Below are 23694 nucleotides of genomic sequence, written 5' to 3' on the forward strand. Positions count from 1 at the left end.
TCAGCCAATGAAAAGCCATTACATTACAAACTCCCAGTGTACTCCAAAGGACATTCTGTTTGTAACAACTGCTCCAATTCCCCCTTCCCTCTATAAAAGAGCAGTTCCCTCCTTTGTTTTTCTGACTTGCCTACAGTTTTGTTGTAGCCTGTATGTCCTGAATTGCAATCATCCACTATTCTCAAATAAGCCCATAATGCTGGTAAAATAATTGGCTTTTATTTTTGAGGCTGACAGATTCTTGGAGCACAACACTAAAGGGGGCCTCTTAAGGGAATAGGAGGGCAGGAGACATTGAATTCTCAGGTGTCAGCAAGCAGTATTAATGACCAGTTTTTGGTTTATTCTCATGTATCAAGTCCTGAGGTTGGCAGTCCGTGGCTGGTGCAGTAGCTCCTTGAAACATGCTATCAGGATCCAAGTGCCTTGAGTCTTTCCACTAAACCAGCCACAGAAAGGATCTGCCTTCCATAGGCCAAAAAATGGCTCCAGTACTCCTAGGTTTCATGTATGTGCTCCTGGATGTAGCAGGATGTAGAGAGAAGGACAAAGGTTCATGCTTGCCAGATCTGCTTTCTTGTATCAAACACCTTGTAGCTTTATAAAGCAGACTTCTACTTGTATCTCTCTTTTCTACAGTGTATTAACTACAGTCTCCATGTTATACATTAGATCCTCTCTTCTGTCAAGATCACTTGTGTTAGAAGCTCACTTGTACAAGATCCACTTTTATTTCTAAAATTGCCAGAGCTGTGATATAGCTACCTTTAGCAGGAGCTGGGGAAGTATTCTTAACTAGACATATTATCATCTTCCTCGAAAGTGGGCTTCTGCTAATGAAGATGCAATAGGTGCTCTGTTCAATGACAAAATCCTCTACAGCAATTAAGTTTCTGAATTTTACCGATCTGGAAAAATGCCCAGAATATAATATAATGTGAGAAGCAGGACAGAAAACATACACAAAATAATCTCAATTTTGTTTAAAAAATATAATTTACATACATACATACCCCACACGTGGGAGTTCCAAAATGTTAGTAATAGTTAATATCTACAGAGTTAGCCTCATGTCAAAGGGGTACTGATAGACAAATTTTTATCATACTCATTTTTTTCTGAATTTTCTATAATGAATTTGTGTCATCTTTAAATAGAAATAAAAAAGTGTCACTTTAGAAAACACCCTATATACTCTTAAGGAAGATTAAGTCCAAAATATCTACACTTACTGAGTTTCATCCTCATTGTCAAAAGAAAGGAGGCAACTGTTTTTGACTTGCTTTTGTGAGTTCTTTTTAACCGAGTCCTGCTTATTTATTTCATCTTCATTTGCCTTCTTCTTTTTCGAGCTTGCTGTTAGACCTGAATATTTTTCATCCGAGGAACGCTTGACTGGTTTTCGATACATGATTCTTCCATCAACTACAGCCGGTTCTTCATCTGCAGCAAAAACAAAGTTAAGGAACTTTCTTCTCTCATTATTTTGTCTTTATTAGAGACTCCAATGGCAAGAAGATCTCAGATGGCATTTAAGGATGTTCTGAGTCAGTTCAGTCCAGTCTTCTCCACTTTCTATTTTCTAGCTACACCCACAAGACATGCAGTCCCTTAATAAAAATTCATTTCCTAAAGAAGTCCATCATATTGCCAGTCCCCAATGAATGACAATCAGGCTGTATTTTTATGTATTATGAAAAGTGATTGTTTGGAACTACAGCATTTTTCCTTAAAGCAATGTAATAAGTATTTAGGAAAAATGAAAACTATACCACGTAGCAGATTTCACCTCAGGCACTTATTAAATACACCTCTGTTGACTAATGTGTAAACCTAACCATCTTTTTTTTTTAAGAAAACAGGATATTTTATTTTAATTTTTTTTTTAAAGATTTTATTTATTTATTTGACAGACAGAGAGAGATCACAAGCAGGCAGAGAGACAGGGGGAAGCTGACTCCCCGCCGAGCAGAGAGCCCGATGCAGGGCTCTATCCCAGGACCCTGAGATCATGACCTGAGCTGAAGGCAGAGGCTTAACCCACTGAGCCACCCAGGTGCCCTGAAAACAGGATATTTTAATTTAAATTTGCACTTAATCCTCCTAACAACCCAGTAAGATAGGTACCATTGTAAGTCCCCATTTTACTGATGAGGTAGCTGAGGTTGGGAGGCGAAATAACTCGTTGAGGATCACACACCTGCTGTGAGTTAAAGCCTAAGTTTGAACCTAGGACTCTCTCCTTCGAACATACCATACTATTACATACGACAAGTTCATATTCCAGGCTCTCTACAATGTTAGAAAAACCAGATTACTTTTGGACATACCTGCTTTGGCAGCCTTTATTTCTGCTTTAATCTTCATGACTTCTTCAACTGACAGGTCTCCCTTTTTTAAAACCACCACCTGGGGCTGTTCATCTTCTTTGTCACTGTGATCACCATCTTCCTCTGGGAGCTGAGGCTGGATTCTCTAGGAGAAAACACAAACACAATATGGAGGCTGCTGACCTTGAACCGAATACAACTGTTATCTCCGTGAGACACTGTGATGACTAAGTGACAAGGGTAACTTGAATCAATAAATATATTTGGCAAAGAATGTTCAAGTAACTCTTAAGGGCCTCACCTTGCCACACTCGGAAAGAGGTCTACCAGCCAGTTACCCTGTAGTGCCTGCCCAAAGGGATTAATTTCCTTCTCAGCAGGACCCTAGCACACAGTTCCCAGTGGCAGGGGCCCTGGCTTCATGGACTGCCAGCATTCCCAGCCTCCTCAGGGCCTGCTGAACCACAACCGTTCTCTCTGCTCTCATCAACTGTTTTCACTTCCATCTCTTCTCAAAGCCTGACAAAAAAAATAACCTCAAAGTAGAGAAAGCAGCAAGTAAAAGGACATCTTTCCCCCACCTCTGATGATCTCTCTTCCCTTCCAAGGGCTTCAGTTTGGTGGGCATCCTATCAGCTGTTTTCTAAGTGTATAAAAAATGAAAAAGTATAGAAAACATTCTGTATACAAACAGGACATTGTACATAGTACTATGTGACTTGCTTTCTTTTCTTTATGAAATTTCCCAAAATAAAAAAATTCAGAGAATACCAATAGAAACCATGTATTCAGTATATATATGTAACAAGGGGTAACCTTTGGCCAGTTGATTCAGAATTTCGAAAAATGTCAGATACATAAAAGCCCCCTCCAACTTTTTTACTCAAAAATATATTTGTATAATGCCTAGGAATTACCTATTAACATGGAATTACCTATTTTAAAGATTTTTTTAAAAAGATTTTATTTATCTGTCAGAGAGAGCGAGTGAGCGAGTGTACAAGCACGGGGAGCAGCAGGCAGAGGGAGCAGCAAGCTTCCTGTTGAGCAAGGAGTTTGACACAGGGCTTGATCCCAGGTCCTGGGATCATGACCTGAGCCAAAGGCAGATCTTAACCGACTGAGCCACCCAGGCACCGCTAAAAATAGAATCTTTAAAAAAAAATTCTCGGGTTCATTAGCTTGAGAATCACTAATTCTGCTCCTCTCTTTTTGTTTCTATGACTGGCCAGAAAATAAGAGAAACAGTCAAAGAAACAGTGACTGTTCAAAGCCACTCCTGAATTAACGCTCAAGAAGGTGAATAAGGTAATTTAATTCAATTATATAATCATTTCCCGTGAAACTCTTCTTTTTGTTAGCACATCACTAGAACGATGCTTATACTGCCAACCTGATTAAGAGTACAGCTGGTTTCTCAAACACAGAAACAGGGGTTATCCCTCTATGGAAAAGTCTCTCAATTAAGTCAGTCAGTCTAAATCAGTGATATGAATTGGAAAGTGCCCCCACCCCAAGTTCTCCTAAAATAGCATTCCAAGCTAGAATCTTCAAGGTGTTAACTATGTACACATGATCATCACAAGGACCTCAAGCAAATGATAAAAAGGTCTCATATTCTCCTCATTGCTAAATCCATGTCTCTTTCCTCAAACCTCATCCTCTTTGTCATTCTCACTGTTTTTGGGCCTGAGGAATCAGTTACTCCCTGATCATGTTATCTCTAACCAAAAATGGCTCCTTGACGGCTACTGAATAGGCCATGTGGTCTCCCCTCCAACAGTTCCTCAATCACCTTTACACACAGTCCAAGACTGACCATCATTTTTTCTTTTTAAGATTTTAGTTTTAAGCAATCTCTAACACCCAATGAATGGCTCCAACCTACAATCCTGAGATCAAGAGTCACATGCTCCACTGACTGAGCCAGCCAGGTACCCCACTGACTCACTATCTTTACACCTTCATCCATCCTTCCTCCCATCTCTACCTGCTGTCCTACCCATTAAATTCAATCTAAGTAGCCCTTCCTCCGTGAAGTCTTGCCTGATAAGCACAGTCAATACAAATGGTCAATACAAATGGTGCCAGGTACTATGCCAGGTGCCGGGAAAATACAGAAAGATTAAGATACTAACTTCAAGAGTTTGGTTTAGTGTTGGAGATACCCAGGAGAGCAAGTAGTTGCACTGCAAAATGATGAATACCCCAGATATGGGCAAAGTGAAGAGAAACACAGAGGAAAAGTAACCGTTTGGAGGGGTTTTGAAGAGGTTCACAGAAGTGTAACCTGTAAAGGCAGAGAGGAGGCAGGAAGGAAGGTTTTAAAAGAATACAGTATTTTGCAGATCGATCTCTTTGTCCTTTCAGAGCCTGGCACAAATTCTGGATTTAGCACATACTCACTGGCTTGAGTAATTTCACACAAGTCAATCTTGTTTCCTTTACTAAGCTCTAAGTGACTTGGGGAGTGGGTATTAGGAAAGTACTAGACACAGAGTGCTAAATAATTCTTTAGCCACACAATCCCTAAGCCTAACAGTCTCTTCCCATTAAAAGAAGTAGGGCAGGTTTTGGTGTGAACCAGTTAGACCCTGGGAGGGCTCAGAAGTTGATTCCCACCGATCCTCATCCCTAAACTGTCCAGGTGTTGCTCTTTCCTGAAGCTCCTATTCTACTTAGATCCAGGATATTCTTTTTTTTTTTTTTTTTTTAGATTTTATTTATTTGACAGAGAGAGATCACAAGTAGGCAGAGAGAGAGAGAGAGAGAAGCAGGCTCCCTGCTGAGCAGAGGGACCCCAGGACTCTGAGATCATGACCCGGGCTGAAGGCAGTAGCTTAACCCACTGAGCCACCCAGGCGCCCCTAGATCGAGGATATTCTTAAATATGCGTTTTTTTTGGGGGGGGGGAGCAGTAAACAACAAAGCATAAAAATAGATCTAAGGCACTGTCCCAAAGATGCTCCGGACTCCAGGCTTAGGACATCAGATCATTTGATCGAGTGGCCTCTGTTTCTTTATCTGGAAAACAGGACTAAGTTACCACTCACCCTGCTAACTATAGGTTTTGGGTTTAGCAAATAATACGAGAGAGAAAAGTGATCCTTTAACGAACTCCCAGGGACAAAGCGCTCTACCGGGGTGAAGTCATTTCCAAGAACACAACAGCACTACGATAAAAGACAAACAGCTTCCTGGGCATACAAAACGATAGCTGTTTGAAGAAGACCAGCCTGGGGACTGAGGCCCATCCGGATTCTGGGCTGGGCGCAGGTTGAGAGGAGGGATTCCTCCCTGCCCGGCCTCAAAGTCAAAACACAAGCCGGAAGTGGAAGGGCAGCCCGCGTTTCTGAGATAACGCGACTGGCCTGGGCTCACCTTGGTTTCCACGGTAGGGCCCTCCCTGTAGCCGACCCGTTCCTTGAAGCGAGCCAGGAACGCCGGTTCGGCTGGCCGCACGTACGAAACCTGGTTCCGCTTGCTCATAGCTGCTCCGGGGAAAACAGGTTCCCGGAGTCGCCTGGTGATGGTACATTGGCGACGGCGCCTACTCGTGACGTCACGCCGTCCCCGCCCCCTGGCCAGAGGCCGGGCAACATGGCGGCCTCCTTGCTGGCGTCAACGTTCGACCCGAGCGCCAAATTCAAATTTGCGGCCATCTTGAGCGGGCGGAATCCCGGCGCGCCGAGCGGTTGGAGGTGAGGGTATCCGGTGCGCTGGTCTTGGGATTCAGGGTTGAGGGCGCCATGGCGCCCGGCTGCAAAAGTAAGTAAGGACCCCCGGGCTTCATGACCGCGTTCCAGGCCCTAGATACAGCAGTGAAGGGCGACCCTCCCCGCCCAGGGTTCCGGGCTGGGCGTGAAGGGCAGGAGCGGACTGAGCGGCGCGGGGCGTTTGGGATCTCTGTGTCCCTCAGACAGACAGTGCTTGGCTGGAACACTTGTCTTCACTTCCATCTGTGTATTGGGCCCGTGTCACGAGCCAGGCACAGTTGTAGACGCTTCGGCTGAGCGGTGAACCAGAGAGCCCTCCTGCAGGAGCTTGCGCCCGAGACCTGCAGGATTCTTCCTTCCCGTTCTCGGTTCTGCTCTTTCGTCGCTGCCCTATTCCGGTGTCCCGAGTGGGGCTGCCTGTACTTACCCCTGCCTGAGGTTCTCCGCTCCTTCTGGCTCTCACCACCTTCTGCGTATTTTCACACTATTGACTTTCCTGAAGGGGAGAACTTACTCCTGTTCCAAGCACATCTTTCTCTTCTGGAGGGCTTGCTGTAGAATCTTTTTAGATAAGCCCAGGGTTATCACAAATCCCTATTTTCTTCTCAAGGGGACCCGTCGGTTTCTTCCTGTTTTCTTGGAGGGGAGCACTGCCAGTTTTCGCTTTTAATAAACCCTCACTAAATTTAAACCCTTAATTTTCACGAAAATCTTAGTCTTTTGCCGTTCTTGTTTACGTGCTCCGTCTCTTACGTTTCCTAATCCTTTAAGGAATCTTGTTTCTTAAAGCCGATTTTGAGCTAATTCGGTGGATCTCGGTGAATGGTACTATTTGGTAATGAGGAGAGGCCTATGTTAGAAGATTGGAGAAACTGAATTTTGGGGCTCTAAGGAGACTTTCGACAACGTTAATGCTTCAAGCTGTCAGTTGTAATTGTGTTCTGATGTCTTTGTTGTTTCATTAACTTTCTAGGTCATCACACTATTCACTGCCTACTCACCGTGCTCTCTTTTTCCGTCTAAAATGTTTCTCTTCTGTTGTCATTTTCAGTATGCAGGGAATAGTAGCACACAAATTTTTACGTTTTTGGACTGAAATGTGCAGTGGGGTTCGTGCACAACCACAGTATTTGTTCTGCAAATCTGGACTCAAACAAGAGAATTTGATTCTGTGATACAATTAGAGCATCTGCTTACATAATGGAAAGTGATGTTTGTATGTCACTGTCTATTAAAGGACTCTGTCTGGCCTGTGTACATCACTTTCTGGAAGTGATGAGAACAAGGGTATTGATAACTCCCCTGTGTGAAAATGATCATTTCCACAGGGAACTCTTCTGTTCTTGCAGTCTGTAAGCAATGTTGAGGTTGATGACATCCCACCGTGCTGCGAATGTTGCATGAATGTTCGTGCGTGAATGTTCGTGCTGCGTGCATTCCCAGCAGTCCAGAGATCTGGAGCCTGCATTGGGGAACTCAGCTGGTGCTGTCCACAACTTTTACTTTTGTGCCGGTGAAGGTTATTTCTTTTGACGCCGTTGGCACCATGGGTTGCTGACTGTGAAATCAGAGAAATGAGAATGTGAAGTACAATCCTAATGAAATTAAGTTTAAGGTTCTGTTTCTGAACTTAATCATATTTGGTCAAATGATCCATAGGTATTTATCTAGACTGCAGAGTAAAACATTATGTTTTTTTTTTTTTAACAGCAGGAAGACTTTAAAAAATATAATGCTTTTTGAGGATTAATATACATACAGCAAAGGACACAAATCTTAAGAATACCATGTGATGAATTTTTTTTTTTTTTTTTAGATTTTGTTTATTTGTCAGAGAGAGAGAGCGCACAAGCAGGGGAAGGAGCAGTCAGAGGGAGAAGCATCCTCCCTGCTGAGCAAGGGGCTCCATCCCAGGACCCTGGGATCCTGACCTGAGCGGAAGGCAGCTGCTTAACTGACTGAGCCACCCAGGCGTCCTGTGCGATGAATTTTACATATGAATACACACTCTTGTCACTGCCACCAAGAACAAGAAATAGAATGATTTCTGTGGGGCACCTGGGTGGCTCAGTGGGTTAAAGCCTCTGCCTTCTGCTCAGGTCATGATCCCAGGGTCCTGGATTGAGCCCTGTAACGTAACGGGCTCTGCTCGGCAGGGAACCTGCTTCCCTTCCTTTCTCTCTGCCTGCCTCCTACCTGTGATCTCTGTCAAATAAATAAATCTTAAAAAAAAAAAAAAAAGAATGATTTCTGTGCCCCAGAAAGTTCCTGGGATCCTTCCTAGTTAGCAACTATACTGATTTCCATCACTGTTGACTAGTTTTGCCTATCATGTAAATGGTACAGTATTTATCTTTTTGTTCTGGCTTTTTACTGAAGCTTACATCTGAGCACTGCTTATATGTCATCTGCAGCAGGTAATTCTTTTACATTGCTGTTGAGTGTTCCATCCTGGTAGTATGCCACAATCTGTTTATTCTTTTGATGTACATTTGGGTTTCTAGATGGATGATTATGAATAAAGCTGCTGTAAATATTCCTCAACATATTTTAAGGTAGTTGCATCGAAGACCTCAGAGCTAAAAGAATTTTACAATGAAGGACCCTTGTGTCAACCTTTGGCAGCAGCCACATGATGAATTTTTATATTCTGTTTATCCTTTGCTTAAGATACAGCATACCAAGGTGGTTAAAAGTATGAGCTCTGGGGGCGCCTGTGTGGCTCAGTGGGTTAAGCCTCTGCCTTTGGCTCAGGTCATGATCTCAGGGTCGTGGGATCAAGTCCCGCATCAGGCTCCCCGCTGAGCAGAGAGCCTCTTGCCTCCCCCCCCCTTTCTGCATGCCTTTCTGCCTACTTGTGATCTCTCTCTCTCTCTCTCTCTGTCAAATAAATAAATAAAAAAATCTTTAAAAAAAAAAAAAAAAAAAAGAGTATGAGCTCTGGATCCTGAATGCCTGGGTGCAAACGGCAGCATTTCTTGGTGACAGCATTGCCTCAGAACTCAATTAGGCTTAATGCTAGAACTATCTACCTCTGTCTAATTTTTGGTTTCATTTTACCTCACTATTGGCTTACTAACTTGGCTTTTTTCTTTTCTTTAGTAAACATTTCATTTTGGAGTGATTTAGGTTTACAGAAAAGTTGTAACACATGTTCATCTGGTATCTTCTCGACTTGACTAGACCACCAGGTGCTGTACGGACTCCCCTCCCTCCACTTCAGACTGGAATCTCTAGGCACTTGAGCTGGGGCAACTGAAGGGCTCACTGCCTTTGTTTCCCACTCTCAGGGCCACTTTACTGTGCTGTGTGTTGTTCAGTGTCTGAAACTTACTGTGTGTTTTTTTCCCAGTTTCCTAGTTACTTAAAACAGGGCAGTCAATCCAGTCTGTTACTCCATCATGGCCTTAAGCAGAAGTCTGGGTCTCAGTGGGTTTTATTTATTTATTTGACAGACAGAAATCACAAGTAGGCAGAGAAGCAGGCAGGGGGCAGGTGGGGGGGAGGCAGGCTCCCTGCTGAGTAGAGAGCCCCATGCAGGGCTGGATCCCAGGACCCTGGGATCATGACCTGAGCCGAAGGCAGAGGCTTTAACCCACTGAGCCACCCAGGCTCCCTATAAACTGGTGGCTTTTAAACAGCGGACATTTATTTCTCACAGTTCTGGAGTCTGGGAAGTCTAAGATCATGGTGTCTGCGTATTTGGTGTCTGGTGAGGGCTCACTTCCTCACCGAGGCTCTCTTTTTGCTATAATCTCACATGGTGGAAGGGAGGAGCTACCTGGAGTGTCTTTTATAAGGATACCAGTGTCAGTCATGAGGGCCTTGACTTCAAGACCTAATCACTTTCCAGGGGTCCCCACCTCCTAATACCACAACCTGGGGTTTAGGCTATCACCATATGAATTTTGGGGAGATACAAACATTCATACCACAGCAGTGATAAAGAGATGACTTATTCATCATTTGTATAGGATTAAAGGTTGACTGCTTTTAGTGTGGTACAATGCCTTTGTTTTTCTTTAATATTTAAAGATCTTTCATTTATTATAGAGCGAGCATGAGCTGGGGAAAGGGGCAGAGGCAGAGGGAGAAGCAGACTCCATGCTGAGCAGGGAGCCCAATTCGGGGCTCGATCCCAGGACCCTGAGATCATGATCTGAGCCAAAGGAAGACGCTTAACCAACTGAACCACCCAGGTGCCCCATAGCGTGGTACACTGCCTTTAGATAGCTGAGGTGTAGAAGTGTGTTTTGAACTTCTTCCCCCTACAACCTCCGGAACTATGTGAATACTTGTCTGACTCAAGCCTTTGTATTTTTTGCTTACTTTTTCTGCTGTCAGGATATGTGACCCCTGCTCACATCATCGGTTCTAATCTCTGTTTTCCTCTTTCCCCAACTCTTCATAAGGATCAGACTTCAGCTTTCCTAACATGAAAGCCTTCCTTTCGTATTCTGGCATTCTTATTTGTTTTTATTTTTGCTAAAAGTACAGAGGGACTGTTTCTTTGCTGCCAACTCTTGTAGAAACTGTGAAGGGCAGGTGGGGAATAGGGTAATCTGATCTATTTCACTTCACAGACGTTCATTTGCTTGAGGGTATAGCTGCAGATGGTGGTTTCCAGAGCAGTTGTTCAGTGGCGAAAATTTACTTTGAGCTTCTCTGCTATGAAATGAAGAATAGAAATAAACAATAGAAAGAATAGAAATTAAGGGTTTTTTTCTGATCTCTTAGTATTCATTCATTCATTCAAAGATTTATTGACTGTTCACTGTGTGTCAGGCACTGCTCTAGACAATGCTTTACAGTTAATATGGAAGAGAAAGAGAGTAGACTAATACATATTATGGTGGCAGTCAGTCCTTTGAGGGAAAATAGGGCCAGGGAAAGGAGTTAGGGTGATAGGTGGGTGGGTGGGTAGGGAGATAAGCTGGTTTTTCCCATAATGTGAGGTCATGGAATGCCTTATTGAGAAGACAATGCTTAAGTAAATGGCGGAAAAAGTGTTCCAGGCAGAAGCGTGCCTGGATGCCTTTACAGCATGCATGAAGGTCCCAAAGTGTGACTTGTTCTAGAAACAACAAGAAATCTAGTTTGGTTGTAGTGCAACAAGGAGTGTAATAGGAAATTACTCCACACTCCAAGGAGTTGTGGAGGTGGTCATGGGGGAGGCAGGTGCACTAGATCATGTAGGCTCCTTTAGGCGGTTCTAAGAACTTTGCCTTTTAACTCTGATTGAGATGGACAACCACTGTGGAGTTTTGAACAGAGGAGTGACTTGTTATGATATGCATGTATCCTTATTTATTTTAATAGCTTTTCATTTTGCTATAATTTAAAGTTACAGAAAAATTGTGAGAGTAGTACGAAGAATCCATGCATAATACTGTTTACCCATATTAACCACTTTGTATTTTGCCACATCCGCTTTATCATTCTCTCTCCCTCCTCCCTCACCCTCCCTCTATACATATTTTTTATTAGCAATTTGAGAGTAAAATGGATACCTTTACCACAAAATACTTCAGTGAGTAATTTCTGTGAATAGGAGTATTCTGTTGGCTAATCACATTATAGTGATCAAAATCAAGAAATTTTACATTGGAGTGCCTGGGTGGCTCAGTGGGTTAAACCTCTGCCTTCGGCCCAGGTCATGATCTCAGGGTCCTGGGATCAATCCCCGCATTGGGCTCTCTGCTCAGCAGGGAGCCTGCTTCCCACCGCCCCACCCACCCCCTGCTTGCCTCTCTGTCTACTTGTGCTCTCTCTGTGTCAAATAAATAAAATCTTTAAAAAAAAAAAAAAGAAATTTTTACATTGATATAATACTGTTATCTAACAGTTATCCACGGTCCATATTTTACTTTTATCCAGGGTCCCAATAATCTATTTCATATCTATTTTATAGTTGTTTCTCTCCAGAACCAGATCTGTCATTGCATTCAGTTTTTTAACAGCTTGGTTGAGATGTAAGTCAGATACCATGTAATTCACCCACATAAAATGTAAAATGGTTTTTAGTATATTCACAGATATGTGAACTATCAACATAGTCCATTAGAACATTTTCTTCACCTCAAAAGAAATGTTATACCTTCAGTCCTCTTTCTTCCCACCTCTCTACTCCCCACCAACCCTAAGTAACAACTCTTCTCTCTTCATTATTCAGAGTGGCATAGTAAAGTCTCTGGCTGTTATTGTTCAGTTGTCTATTTCTCCCTAATTTTCTGTCCATTTTTTCTTCGTGTATTTTGGTGATTTGGTATTGGGTGAGAATATGTTTACATCTGTATTACCATCCTGAAGGATTGCCTTTGTATCATTATAAAATTGCCCTTTTTTATCTCCTTATCAAAATTTTTTTGTGGTTTTTGAAAATTTGTTTTGTCTAATACCAGTGTAGCTACTCCAGCTTTCTTGTGGTTGCCTTTTGAGTGAGATATCTTTTTTCATTGTTTACTTCTAGTGTATTTTTATCTTTGAATCTAAAGTGTGTTTCCTGTAGGTAGTGTATAGTTGGAGCACGTTTTGTCAAGTAGTCGGGCAGTCTCTGCCTTTTAATTGGGCTATATAATCCCTTCCCATGTTACTGGTATAGTTGGATTTTCATGTGTCATTTTACTTTTTGTTTTCTATGTGTCTCACATCGTTTATATTCCTCTGTTCCTCCTTTACTGCTTTCTTTTGGGATTTTTTTAAAATTGTTATATTAATGGTTGCTCTAGGGTTTAACATGCTTGTCCTATCAAAATTAGCTTCAGGGGCGCCTGGGTGGCTCAGTGGGTTAAAGCCTCTGCCTTCAGCTCAGGTCATGATCTCAGGGTCCTGGGATCGAGCCCCGCATAGGGCTCTCTGCTCAGCGGGGAGCCTGCTTCCTCCTCTCTCTGTCTGTCTACTTGAGATCTCTGCCTATCAAATAAATAAATAAAATCTTAAAAAAAAATTAGCTTCAGATTTATATTAGCTTAATTCCAGTGACATAAATATTACTCCTATATAGTTCTATTCCTTCTCACCCCATTTTTGATATATTGTTAAACATATTATATTTAATAACATTATAAACCCAACAGTGTATTGCTATAATCATTATTTTGCCAACTTTAGTCCCTTCTTCTGGCCAGTACCGCTTTCCTTCTACCCACCTTGTATGTATATTACATTCCCATATATTGTAGACCCAACAATACGTTATGTACATTTTATTTTATTTGTTTTCTGTAAAGATTTTATTTTTTTAAGTAATCTCTACAACCAGTTTGGGGCTCAGACTCACAGTCCTGAGATCATGAGTCACGTGCTGCGTTGACTGAGCCAGCCGGGCATCCCCATTGTGTACATTTTAAAGCAACAATACATTATATACATTATAAAACTTTAAAAATTAAGAGAAGAAAAGAGGAAAAATAGGCATTTGTACTGTCTTATGGGCTATTGTATCTTTGAAATGTTTTCTGCTGTTTATCTTTTTCTCCTTCTGGAGCTCCCCATTACATGTGTATTGGTGTGTTTGATGGTGTCCCACATTTTCTCTGAGGTTTGCTTCACTTCCCTTCATCCTTTTTTTCTGTCTGTTCTTTGGCTTGTATAGTCTCTGTTCCTCTGTCTTTGTGTTTGCTCATTTTTTCTTCTACTGGTGTACATATGCTGTTGAGTCCTTCTAGTGAATTTTTATTTCAGTTATTGTACTGTTTGAACTGCAGAGTTGCAATTTTTCAAAATAATGTCTATTTTTATTCTCTATTTGATGGGACATTGTCATTATACCTTCCTTTAATGCTTTAATTATGATTTTCTTCAGTTCCGTGAACATGTTTATAATGGTTGCTTTGAAGTCTCCCAACATCTGGATGCTATGACAGGCAGTTTCTGTTGCTAGCTTCTTTTCTTCTTTTCCTGCTTCATGGCTTGTACTTTCCAGTTTCTTTGAATGCCTTGCATTTTTCTTTTGTTGGATACTTGACATTAGATAATGAATTGTAGCAACTTTGAATACTGGTCTCTCTCTCCTCTGGGGGTTGCTTGTTTGTTTAATGACTGACTGGTTCATTTTAGTGGCATCTCTTTCCCTCACAAAATGTTAAGCCTTTGATGTCGCTCCTCAGAGAAGCCCAGCTTTGGGTATGCCCACAGTGACCCTGACGACACTGGTTTTGGTGGGGATTTATTTCCCTCTTTCCCTGACCACATTTAATTCTTAAACTTCAGGAATACCAGCTGATTGCCCTGTTTTGAACAATGCCCGGAACACTGCCCTACAAATTTGTCTAATTGGAGTCTTCCCCAACCCCCTTTTTTGAGGGGGAGGGAGAGGGGAGAAAAGGGAATTTTTTTTTTTTTTTTTTTTTAAAGATTTTATTTATTTATTTGTCAGAGAGAGAGAGAGGGAGAGAGAGCAAGCATAGGCAGACAGAATGGCAGGCAGAGGCAGAGGAAGAAGCAGGCTCCCTGCTGAGCAAGGAGCCCGATGTGGGACTCGATCCCAGGACGCTGGGATCATGACCCGAGCCGAAGGCAGCTGCTCAACCAACTGAGCCACCCAGGCGTCCCAGAAAAGGGAATTTTTTAAAAAAGTTTTATTTATTTATTTGAGAGAGAGAGAGAAAGGACAAGCAGGGAGGCAGCAGGCAGAGGGAGAAGCAGGCTCCCGGCTGAGCAAGGAGCCTGATGCAGGACTCAATCCCGGAACCCTGGGACCATGATCTGAGCGGATGGCAGATGCTTAACTGACTAAGCCACCCAGTCGTCCGGAAAAAGGAGAATCTTAAGCAGGGTCCATACTTAGCCAGGGCTCGATCTTACGGCCCTGAGATCATGACCTGAACCAAAACCAAGAATCAGACACTTAACCAACTGAGCCACGCAAGTACCCCTGATTCTTGCCCCTTTGAAGGAAAAGTTCATGAGGTCTGTCATGCTTGTTTTGATCCCAGTAAAGCTGCTCCCAGCTGTCTGATGCCCCAGTTCGGTCCTGTAAATTAATAGGCCTGTGGTTTTGTTTGTACCTCCTAATGGCCTCTCACCACAACCTTCACTGTTCTTGAGTATGTGATTAGACTTGAACTTCTCCATGCTCTGTTGGAAATGAGGTCAGCTCCTTTGGAGCTATCTGGTTTATGATCTGTTTCTCCCCTGAGGCAAAATCTCTGAGCCTAGATTCTGGAGCTCAGGGTAAGGAGAAGGTAGCCTTCTTTCAGACTGACACCTCTGCTCTAGTTGCTGAGTATTTGATGGGGAGGGGAGTGTGTGTGTATGTGTGTGGCAGCTGGGGTCCCTTTGACTTGCCTCTCCTAGTGTAGAACCACTGCCTTGTGAGCCAGACCGAGGGTGAACATTGGGAAATGTTCTCAGTACACTATGTCCAAGGTACAGCCTCATTCCATGAGTGGAGGCTGAGTGGGAGAAGGGAACCCCCATCTCTCAACCATATTTATCTGGGATTTAGCTTTAGCAGTAGGCAGCTGGCTAGAGGCAGGATGAGGTTATCAAACCTACCTGCTCCTGGAAGAAAGCCCTTCAAATGGAAGCTGAAGGGAGGGAAGGAGGATCCTTGTGTTCTTGGCTGTGCAGTTCTGGAGTAGAGTGGCCAGCGTGCTGGGCTGGAAGGGAGGGACCTTGGTTGAACTGCCATAACTCTCATCTTCACTGTGGAATTTTCGTTGATCTTGGCTCGATGTTTTTTCATTTGTCTCTTTGCCTTTATGGCTGTTTCTAGAGACCGTAAGTGTTTTTTTGTTTTGTTTTGTTTTCTGTTTTTTATTTTACCAGTTTTACTGGGCAGTGGGTCAGTGGAGTTCCTCATGCAGCCATGCTGAAAGTTGATCTCTGGGTTCTTTTTTAGCATTCATTCTGACTTCTGGGTTGAGAATAGGTGGGAGTCTGGGGATAAGGGAATGAGGAAGAGAAGCAGGGAAACTGTTGTAATAACTCAAATGAGGGATGTTGCTGGCTTGATTCCATAGCAGTATTTGACCAGAAGTTATAAGATTCTGGATGTATTTTGATGGTAGAGCCAAAGATTGGCTAACAGGTTGGATATGAAGTATGAGAAAGAAAGGGGTCAGGGATGACTCCAAGGCTTTTGGCCTGAGCAACTAGAAAGATGGAGTTTTGGGGGGTGCCTGGGGTGCACAGCCAGTTAAGCATCCAGCTCTTGGTTTCAGCTCAGGTTGTGATCTCAGGGTCCTGTGATTGGACCCTACGTTGGGCTCTGTGCTCAGCGAGAAATCTGTTTAAGACTTTGTCTCCCTCTCCCTTGGTCCCTCCCCACTCCGTGCTCTTTCTTTCTCTCTCGCTCTCTCAATAAAATAAATCTTAAAAAAAAAAGAAGGAAAGAAAGATGGAGTTGTCATTGAGATGGAGAGGCATGTTTGGGATGGGTGTAGGGTGATCAGGAGTTCAGTTTTGGATACATTAAATTTGAGACATTGCCCATTGGGCATCCACCTGGAGACGTCAAGCAGGCAATTAGATGTGAGAGTCTGCTGCTTAGGAAGGTGGTCTAGAGTGGGGAATCATCAACATATACTTAGCATTTAAAACCATGACCTTGGGCATCATCACCAATGGAGTGGATCCAGATAGAATAGAAGGAAGATCAGTCTTGGGCCCTGGAAGTCCCATTGTCAGGAGGTCAGGGAGCTGAGGAAACGGGCGTGTCAGCAACAGAAGACTGGGCTCGATAAGAATGAGATTTTTTTTAATAGTACAATTTTAGATGCCTGTAATAACTTCTTTTCTTTTTTTCCTAGCCGAGTTACGCAATGTGACAAATTGTCAGTCTAGCCAACCAAGGTAAGGAAAAAAATCTCGTTGATGAGACCAAAAGAATTAGGGATATAGTGTTCTTAAAACAACCATTTAGCATAGGTAGGGGTATTTATTTCAGAATTAAGCTTGGTCCTCAGCCACCTAGAAATCTGGAAACATCACACTTCCTCCCCAACCCTCCCCCCCATCCTCTCAGCCTTCTGGCTAAAAGATGGAATCAGTAACATAATTCTCCCTTGGGGTGACTTATTTTATTACTGCTACTAAGAGGGAAAACAGAGACAAGCAGTGCTTGGAGCTCCATAGAATCAACTCTCTTTGAGTTGATTTCAAATAAAAGCTTATGAAGATGAGTATCATGAAGCAAATCAGTGAAGGGTGTGAGTCATGTGAGACTCTTTTAGAAGAGGTAGATGTATGTGGGTAGATTGGGGCTTTGTTGGGGAAACTCAGTATGGAAACATTAGAGGCAATGTGAGACTCAGATCCTTTTTTAGTTTTCCCAGTAAACTCAGGCTGGTACATTTCTTGTCTTCAGTAATGAAGGTGATGCCATCAAAGTTTTTGTGCGAATTCGTCCACCTACAGAAGGTTCTGGATCAGCTGATGGAGAGCAAAACTTATGCTTATCTGTGCTGTCCTCTACCACTCTCCGGCTTCACTCCAACCCTGAGCCCAAGACCTTCACATTTGATCATGTCGCAGACATGCACACCACTCAGGTAATGATAGTTTTGGAAACTTAACTTTCCATTTGGATAAGATTCTGTTAGTGAAGTTTTTGTTTCTGGCCTCTTTAGTTTGATAGATTTCGGATAAGGACACTCAAAGATGTAAATATTTTAGATTTAATATATTTTAAAATATTTTAAATTTAATTGCATTATTTTTCTTCTTTCATCAAACTTTGTACCAGAGTGACAAGGCCTGCTTTACTTTCACTCACCATTCCGTGATGGAGGTTAGTGGAGGTGTATTTTTCAGGGCCACTTGGTGGTTGATAAGTCTAGTTGAACTTCCTAGTTTAGGGAGAGGATCTTAATTGTAGCTGCTGTAACAAAATATCAAAAATGGGGTGGCTTAATCAGCAAACATTTATTTCTCACTGTTCTGGAGGTTAGGAATTCTAAGATCCAGGCCAGGAGATCCCGTGTTCGGTAAGGGCATGCTTCCTGGTTTATAGACAGCTGCCTTCTCCCTGGGCAGAGAGAGAGAAAGCAAATTCTCTAGTGTCTCTTAGAAGGGCACTCCTCCCATCACAAGTTCTCTACCCTCATGACCTAATTATCTTCCAAAAGCCCCGTCTCCAAATACCATCCCACTGGGGATTAGGGTTTCAGCATAGGAATTTTGGGGAGGACACAAACATTCAGTCCATAGTAGAGAGTAACAGGACTAGGATTACTATGATGTTAGTAACTTTTTCTAATTAAGGGCAATTTAGTTAAGATCTAGTCAGTACTATCCATTAGAACTTTCTGTAACAAGACAAATGTTCTAGATCTGTGTTGTCCATTACAGTAGCCTCTATCTGCATGTAGCTATTTAAGTTTGAATTTATTAAGATTGAATAAAATCTCTCAAGTTTAGTTTCTCAGATACACTAACTGCATATGACAACGGAACCCCTGAAATGTAGCTAGTACATCTAAGGACCTGACTTTTTTACATTTTATTTAATTTTTATTAATTTGAATTTAAATAGCCACATATGGTTAATGGCTACTGTATTGGATATCACAGATCTTGATTATTCCCTTACACACATGGATGTTTTTGGTGAGACATTCAGATATTTAGATCTTTTTTTATCTGGGACATGGCTGGTCAGTGGAAATAGAAAGTCCCATATGTAATTTAAAATTTTCTAGTAGCCATGTTGACAAAAAGTAAAAAAAGAAACAGGTCAACTTAATTTTAATCCTATATTTTATTTAATCCAGTGTATCCAAAATATCACTTCCACATGTAATTGATATAAAACAAATTATTAATGAAATATTTTCCATTCTTTTTACTCATGTTCAGTCTTCCAAATCTGGTGTATATTTTACACTTAAAATACATCTCAAGTTGGGCCACGTTTCAGGTGGCTCAGTAGCCACATGTGGTTCATGGCTATGGTGTTTGACAAGGCAAGCTTAGCAATTATTTTCTTTTTCTTTTTTTTTTTTTTTTAAGATTTTTGTTTATTTATTTGACAGACAGATCACAAGTAGGCAGAGAAGCAGGCAGAGAGAGAGGAGGAAGCAGGCACCCCACTGAGCAGAGAGCCCGATGCGGGGCTCCATCCCAGGACGCTGGGATCATGACCTGAGCCGAAGGCAGAGGCTTTAACCCACTGAGCCACCCAGGCGCCCCAGCAAGCTTAGCAATTCTTGCAGTATTGATAAGATTACATCTATTTATGTACAAAAATGAAAATAAAAATCATGTATTGATTAGTTAGTATAAGCTGGTAAGAAAAGTACCGAAGAACATATAGGGCCATGTATTTGATGCTAATAGCGGTGTAATATTTGCGTGCAACTTGCTGAACAAAATTCTGTATCAGTTGTAGATGTAAGCTTTAAATCTATAATTGTATATGAGATTAATAGACATACTTGTCTAATATTTTATCATTTTAGGTGTTGTAGCCTTTTTTCTACAGTGATTGCAATTTTCATGTTTTCACAAGCGTTGAAAAATCTAAACACATTTTTATTCTGTTCTCAGATGTAGTGTAGGAAAAATGTTTTCATTTCTATGAAATGTTAAAATGTTTGGTGCTTACATTTGTAGGAGTCTGTGTTCTCAGCTGTGGCCAAGGGCATTGTGGAATCTTGCATGAGCGGTTACAACGGAACCATCTTTGCCTAGTAAGTTCCTGGCTCTGTCCTTATGCAAGGGTACAGCAATACGTACTTCTTACTATAGCTGCTGAAATCAATTATCATAAACTTTAGTGGCTTGAAACAATACAAATTTATTATCTTTCAGTTCTGTAAGTCCGAAGTCTCACTGAGCTACAATAAAAGTGTTGGCAGGGCTGTGTTCCTTTCTGGAGGCTCTAGGGGACGATTCCATTTCTTTGCCTTTTCCAGCTTTTAGAGACCACTCAGACTGCTTGGGCACAGCCCCCTTTCTCTATCTTTGAAGCCAAGAACATGCAACCCTCCGACTCTTCTTCCTCAGTCACATCTCCCTCTGGCTATGACTGGGACAGTTTCCCTGCTTTTATAGATTCATGTGATTGGATTGGCCCCACCAGGATAATCAAGGTGGAGGGGGTTAAACTCCACCTCCCGGAGAGGAGAAGGTCTACTTACATTATTTGGAATTCTTCTTCTTTCTTTCTTTTTTTCTTTTTTTTTTTTAAGATTTTTATTTATTTATTTATTTGACAGACATCACAAGTAGGCAGAGAGACAGGCAGAGAGAGAGGAGGAAGCAGACTCCCCGATGAGCAGAGAGCCGGATGCAGGGCTCGATCCCACTACCCTGGGATCATGACCTCAGCTGAAGGCAGAGGCTTTAGCCCACTGAGCCTCCCAAGTGCCTCTGGACTTCTTCTTTGAGGAATAGTTGCCCCCCCCACCATTTATTTAATTCTACTTGAAGTTATAATCTAATATATTGTTTTTATCTTACTGCTCATATTGTCCTAGCTTTGCCATTGGGAGCTATTTGAGGTTGGTTTCCGTGTCCCTTTGACATGTCTTGTCCGTTTGCTTGAGCACTTCCTTACTTTATGATACTACAGGTTGCTCCTGGCTTATCTGTATTTTCCCTGTCCTAGGCCTAGACTCAGCCATTTCACCAAGGATCCCTGGTTCCTTTTATTTTTATTTTTTTATTTTTTAAGATTTTATTTATTTATTTGACAGACAGAAATCACAAGTAGGCAGAGAGGCAGGCAGAGAGGCAGGCAGAGAGAGAGGTGGAGGCAGGCTCTTTGGAGCAGAGAGCCCAATGCGGGGCTCGATCCCAAGACCCTGGGATCATGACCTGAGCCGAAGGCAGAGGCTTAACCCACTGAGTCACCCAGGCGCCCCCCTGGTTCCTTTTATTGGAGAATGGTATTTAGAAACCAAGATGTGGGCACTGGGTGTGTTTGTTGCTACTGGAGTATCATTGCTTCTAGGTCTTCTCAGCAGACAGCTAGGTAATAAATGTATATGTACTAAGTCACGTATATAGGCCTATCCATAATTGTTTGTTTATATCCATTTGTATATACATTAAGCTAAACATGAGTTCATGCTTATGTCTCTAATCCAAGGGTTTAGAATCCACATGGGTTCCTTCTAACTTTTCTTTTTTGTGTATCTGTAACTTCCCTTGCTGACAGTGAGAACCCTGGCACCCACCTTCCATCATCCCTTTACTTATTTGTTCAACCCCAGTATACACTTAAAACACTTTAAGAATTGTTATCCTGTATCCCTGTGAGAAACAAATTTATTGAGTATAGTTTCGAGGTACAGTTTTTGTTTTGTTTTGTTTTGTTTTTAGCCTTACAATTTCCAGTCAAAATCTCCTTTTCTAAGGTTTCTTAGGTCAGCTCCTTTACTATCCACTCACTCCAGTGCAGGTACATCACGCACTCGTCGTGCATTCCATCCTGGGACTGCCGGCATGATGGTTGATGTATTTTGCTTGTTTTTTTAGTTTGCCTGCCTTAAAGTTCACCCTTCGTGATGTACAGAGGTAGAGAATCATGTATTTACCACCCCAGCACTGAAGAGGACAGTTGTTCACCTTAAAAGTTTCCTGTTTGTCCCCCTTGTAGTTAGCTACTCCCCCTTCTCCCATCCCCTGACACCCAGGGTACACTAATGTATTTACCATTCCTAAAGTTCTGCCTTTTCCAGAGTGCCATGTGAATGGAATCATACAATATGTAACCTTTTGGATCTGGCCTCTTCCTCTTAGTAAAAATGCATTTAGATTTGCCTGTGTTGTTGCATGCATCAATAACTTACTCCTTGGGGCGCCTGGGTGGCTCAGTCGGTTGAGACCTCTGCCTTCGGCTTGGGTCATGATCCCAGGGTCCTGGGATCGAGCTCCCGCATCGGGCTCTCCGCTCAGTGGGAAGCCTGCTTCCTCCTCTCTCTGCCTGCCTCTATGCCTACTTGTGATCTCTGTCAAATAAATAAAATCTTTAAAAAAAATTTAAAAAAAAACTCCTTTTTTTGTCAATAGTATTTTATTATATGGATGAATCACGATTTGTTTACCTATTTCCTTATGAAGGGATAGCTTAGTTGCTTCTAGTTTTTAGTGATTATGAATAAATTGCTACAAATATTTGAATATTGATTTTTGTGTGAACATAAGTTTTCAAATCGTTTGAGTAAATCCCTAGAAATGCAATTGCTGGACCATATGGTAAGTCTATGATTAACCTTATGAGAAACTGCCAAATTGTTTTCCAAATGTATGTTTAAAGTGATTCATGGTCCTGAATTTCTAAATGTTGGCAGCCTTAAAATATCGCTGTAGATTTAATGTTGGAGTGTAAGATGGTGGTCCAGAAAACATTGTGACCTTGGCAATTATACAAGGTGAATTTTAGTATCATTTCAGATTTATTTCATAAATAGGAATATAACTTGTAATCTTTTTTCTTAGCAGTAGACTTTTAAATTTATTTAGAAGTAGAGCTTTTTAACAGTTTGGTGAATTATATGAGACATGTGAGCAGCTGCTGCTTTGTGTGCATGTGACCTTGTTCGTCTATAATTGGTTCATAGAAAACACATTAAAAAGTATAAGTTTTAGACTCATATTGCATATACTTCCTTGAAAATTCACCTTTGCTTTTCATGCTTACTTTTCAGTTGTGTTCAGGAAAACTGAATATTGTCTCATTAGCAGTGAGACAGATACTTATTTTCTCATCTGTCTTCCCAAGAGAAAAAAGATTTTTTTTTTCATAGAATATTTTGAGTGGTAAAGTTCAAGAATGAATTTGAAATAAGAGTCACAGTTGCAGAGATTTTATTATATATAGAACTGTTATTTTTGAAGACCTTGTAGGCATACTAATTATGTTTAATTTGTGACGTATTAATAACTTAATGAAAATTGCTTTTGCTAGAAGGTAGAAATGAGAAACACTTGGATAGAATTGAATGTTTGATTTATTGGTTGGGGAGCATACTTTTTGGTTTACCTATGACAGTCCCAATTCTAGGGTAGTTACTATTTTTTTTAAAGATTTTTATTTATTTGAGAGAGATTACAAGTAGGCAGAGAGGCAGGCAGAGATAGAGAGAGAGGGGGAAGCAGGCTCCCTGGTGAGCAGAGAACCTGATGTGGGACTCGATCCCAGGACTCTGGGATCCTGACCTGAGCTGAAGGCAGAGGCTTTAACCCACTGAGCCACCCAGGAGCCCTTCTTTTGGGGCATTTAAACAAAAAATGAATTTAAAAAAATTTTTAAAAGATTTTTATTTATTCACTTGACAGAGAGAGAGAGTATGTACAAGTTGGGGGAGGGGTAGAAGGAGAAGAAGAAGCAGACTCCTGGCTGAGCAGGGAGCCCGATGCGGGGCTCAATCTGAGGACCGTGGGATCATGACCTGAGCTGAAGGCAGATGCTTAACCTACTGAGCCACCCAGGGCACCTCAAAATTTTTTAATATTTGTGCTATGAATCCAAGCTAAAGACAGTTGACACCCTGATTGACATCTATTTTTAACATAAGCATTTTTAGTTTTAGTTTTTGTTACTCTTGTTTTTTGGGGTAATGGAGAAAATAAGACACTACATACAAAAGCAGGCCTATAACATAAGGAATTTTAAAATTGCTATATTTTTAAAAGAAGACATTTTAATATCTTTAAAGGCAGAATTTAGGAAAGGAATTGCTAACTTAGAATAGAAA

The 23694-nt window shown here is 41.7% G+C and overlaps 2 protein-coding genes across 2 annotated transcripts in view; one reads left to right on the top strand and one right to left on the bottom strand.

Moving 5' to 3' along the window:
• Positions 1–973: 973 nt before the first annotated feature.
• Positions 974–5863, bottom strand: LOC111143996 (KIAA1143 ortholog). Its single transcript, XM_022498048.1, has 3 exons — positions 5712–5863; positions 2331–2475; positions 974–1443 (listed from the first exon to the last, which is right to left on the bottom strand). Exons 1-3 carry the CDS (start codon positions 5817–5819, stop codon positions 1229–1231), a joined length of 468 nt encoding a protein of 155 aa, XP_022353756.1. The 5' UTR covers positions 5820–5863; the 3' UTR covers positions 974–1228.
• A 34-nt stretch (positions 5864–5897) lies between these two features.
• LOC111144107 (kinesin family member 15) overlaps positions 5898–23694 on the top strand; it is a 70439-nt gene continuing 52642 nt past the window's right edge. Inside the window, exons 1-4 of the mRNA XM_022498243.1 lie at positions 5898–6098; positions 16801–16843; positions 17358–17541; positions 19604–19680. Coding sequence (XP_022353951.1) covers positions 6080–6098; positions 16801–16843; positions 17358–17541; positions 19604–19680 — 323 coding nt within the window. The 5' untranslated portion in view covers positions 5898–6079. The remainder of the gene's footprint in view (positions 6099–16800; positions 16844–17357; positions 17542–19603; positions 19681–23694) is intronic.

The sequence above is a fragment of the Enhydra lutris genome, unplaced genomic scaffold (assembly GCF_002288905.1).
Source record: "Enhydra lutris kenyoni isolate GAN:26980312 unplaced genomic scaffold, ASM228890v2 scaffoldscaffold10, whole genome shotgun sequence".
Classification (NCBI taxonomy): domain Eukaryota; kingdom Metazoa; phylum Chordata; class Mammalia; order Carnivora; family Mustelidae; genus Enhydra; species Enhydra lutris.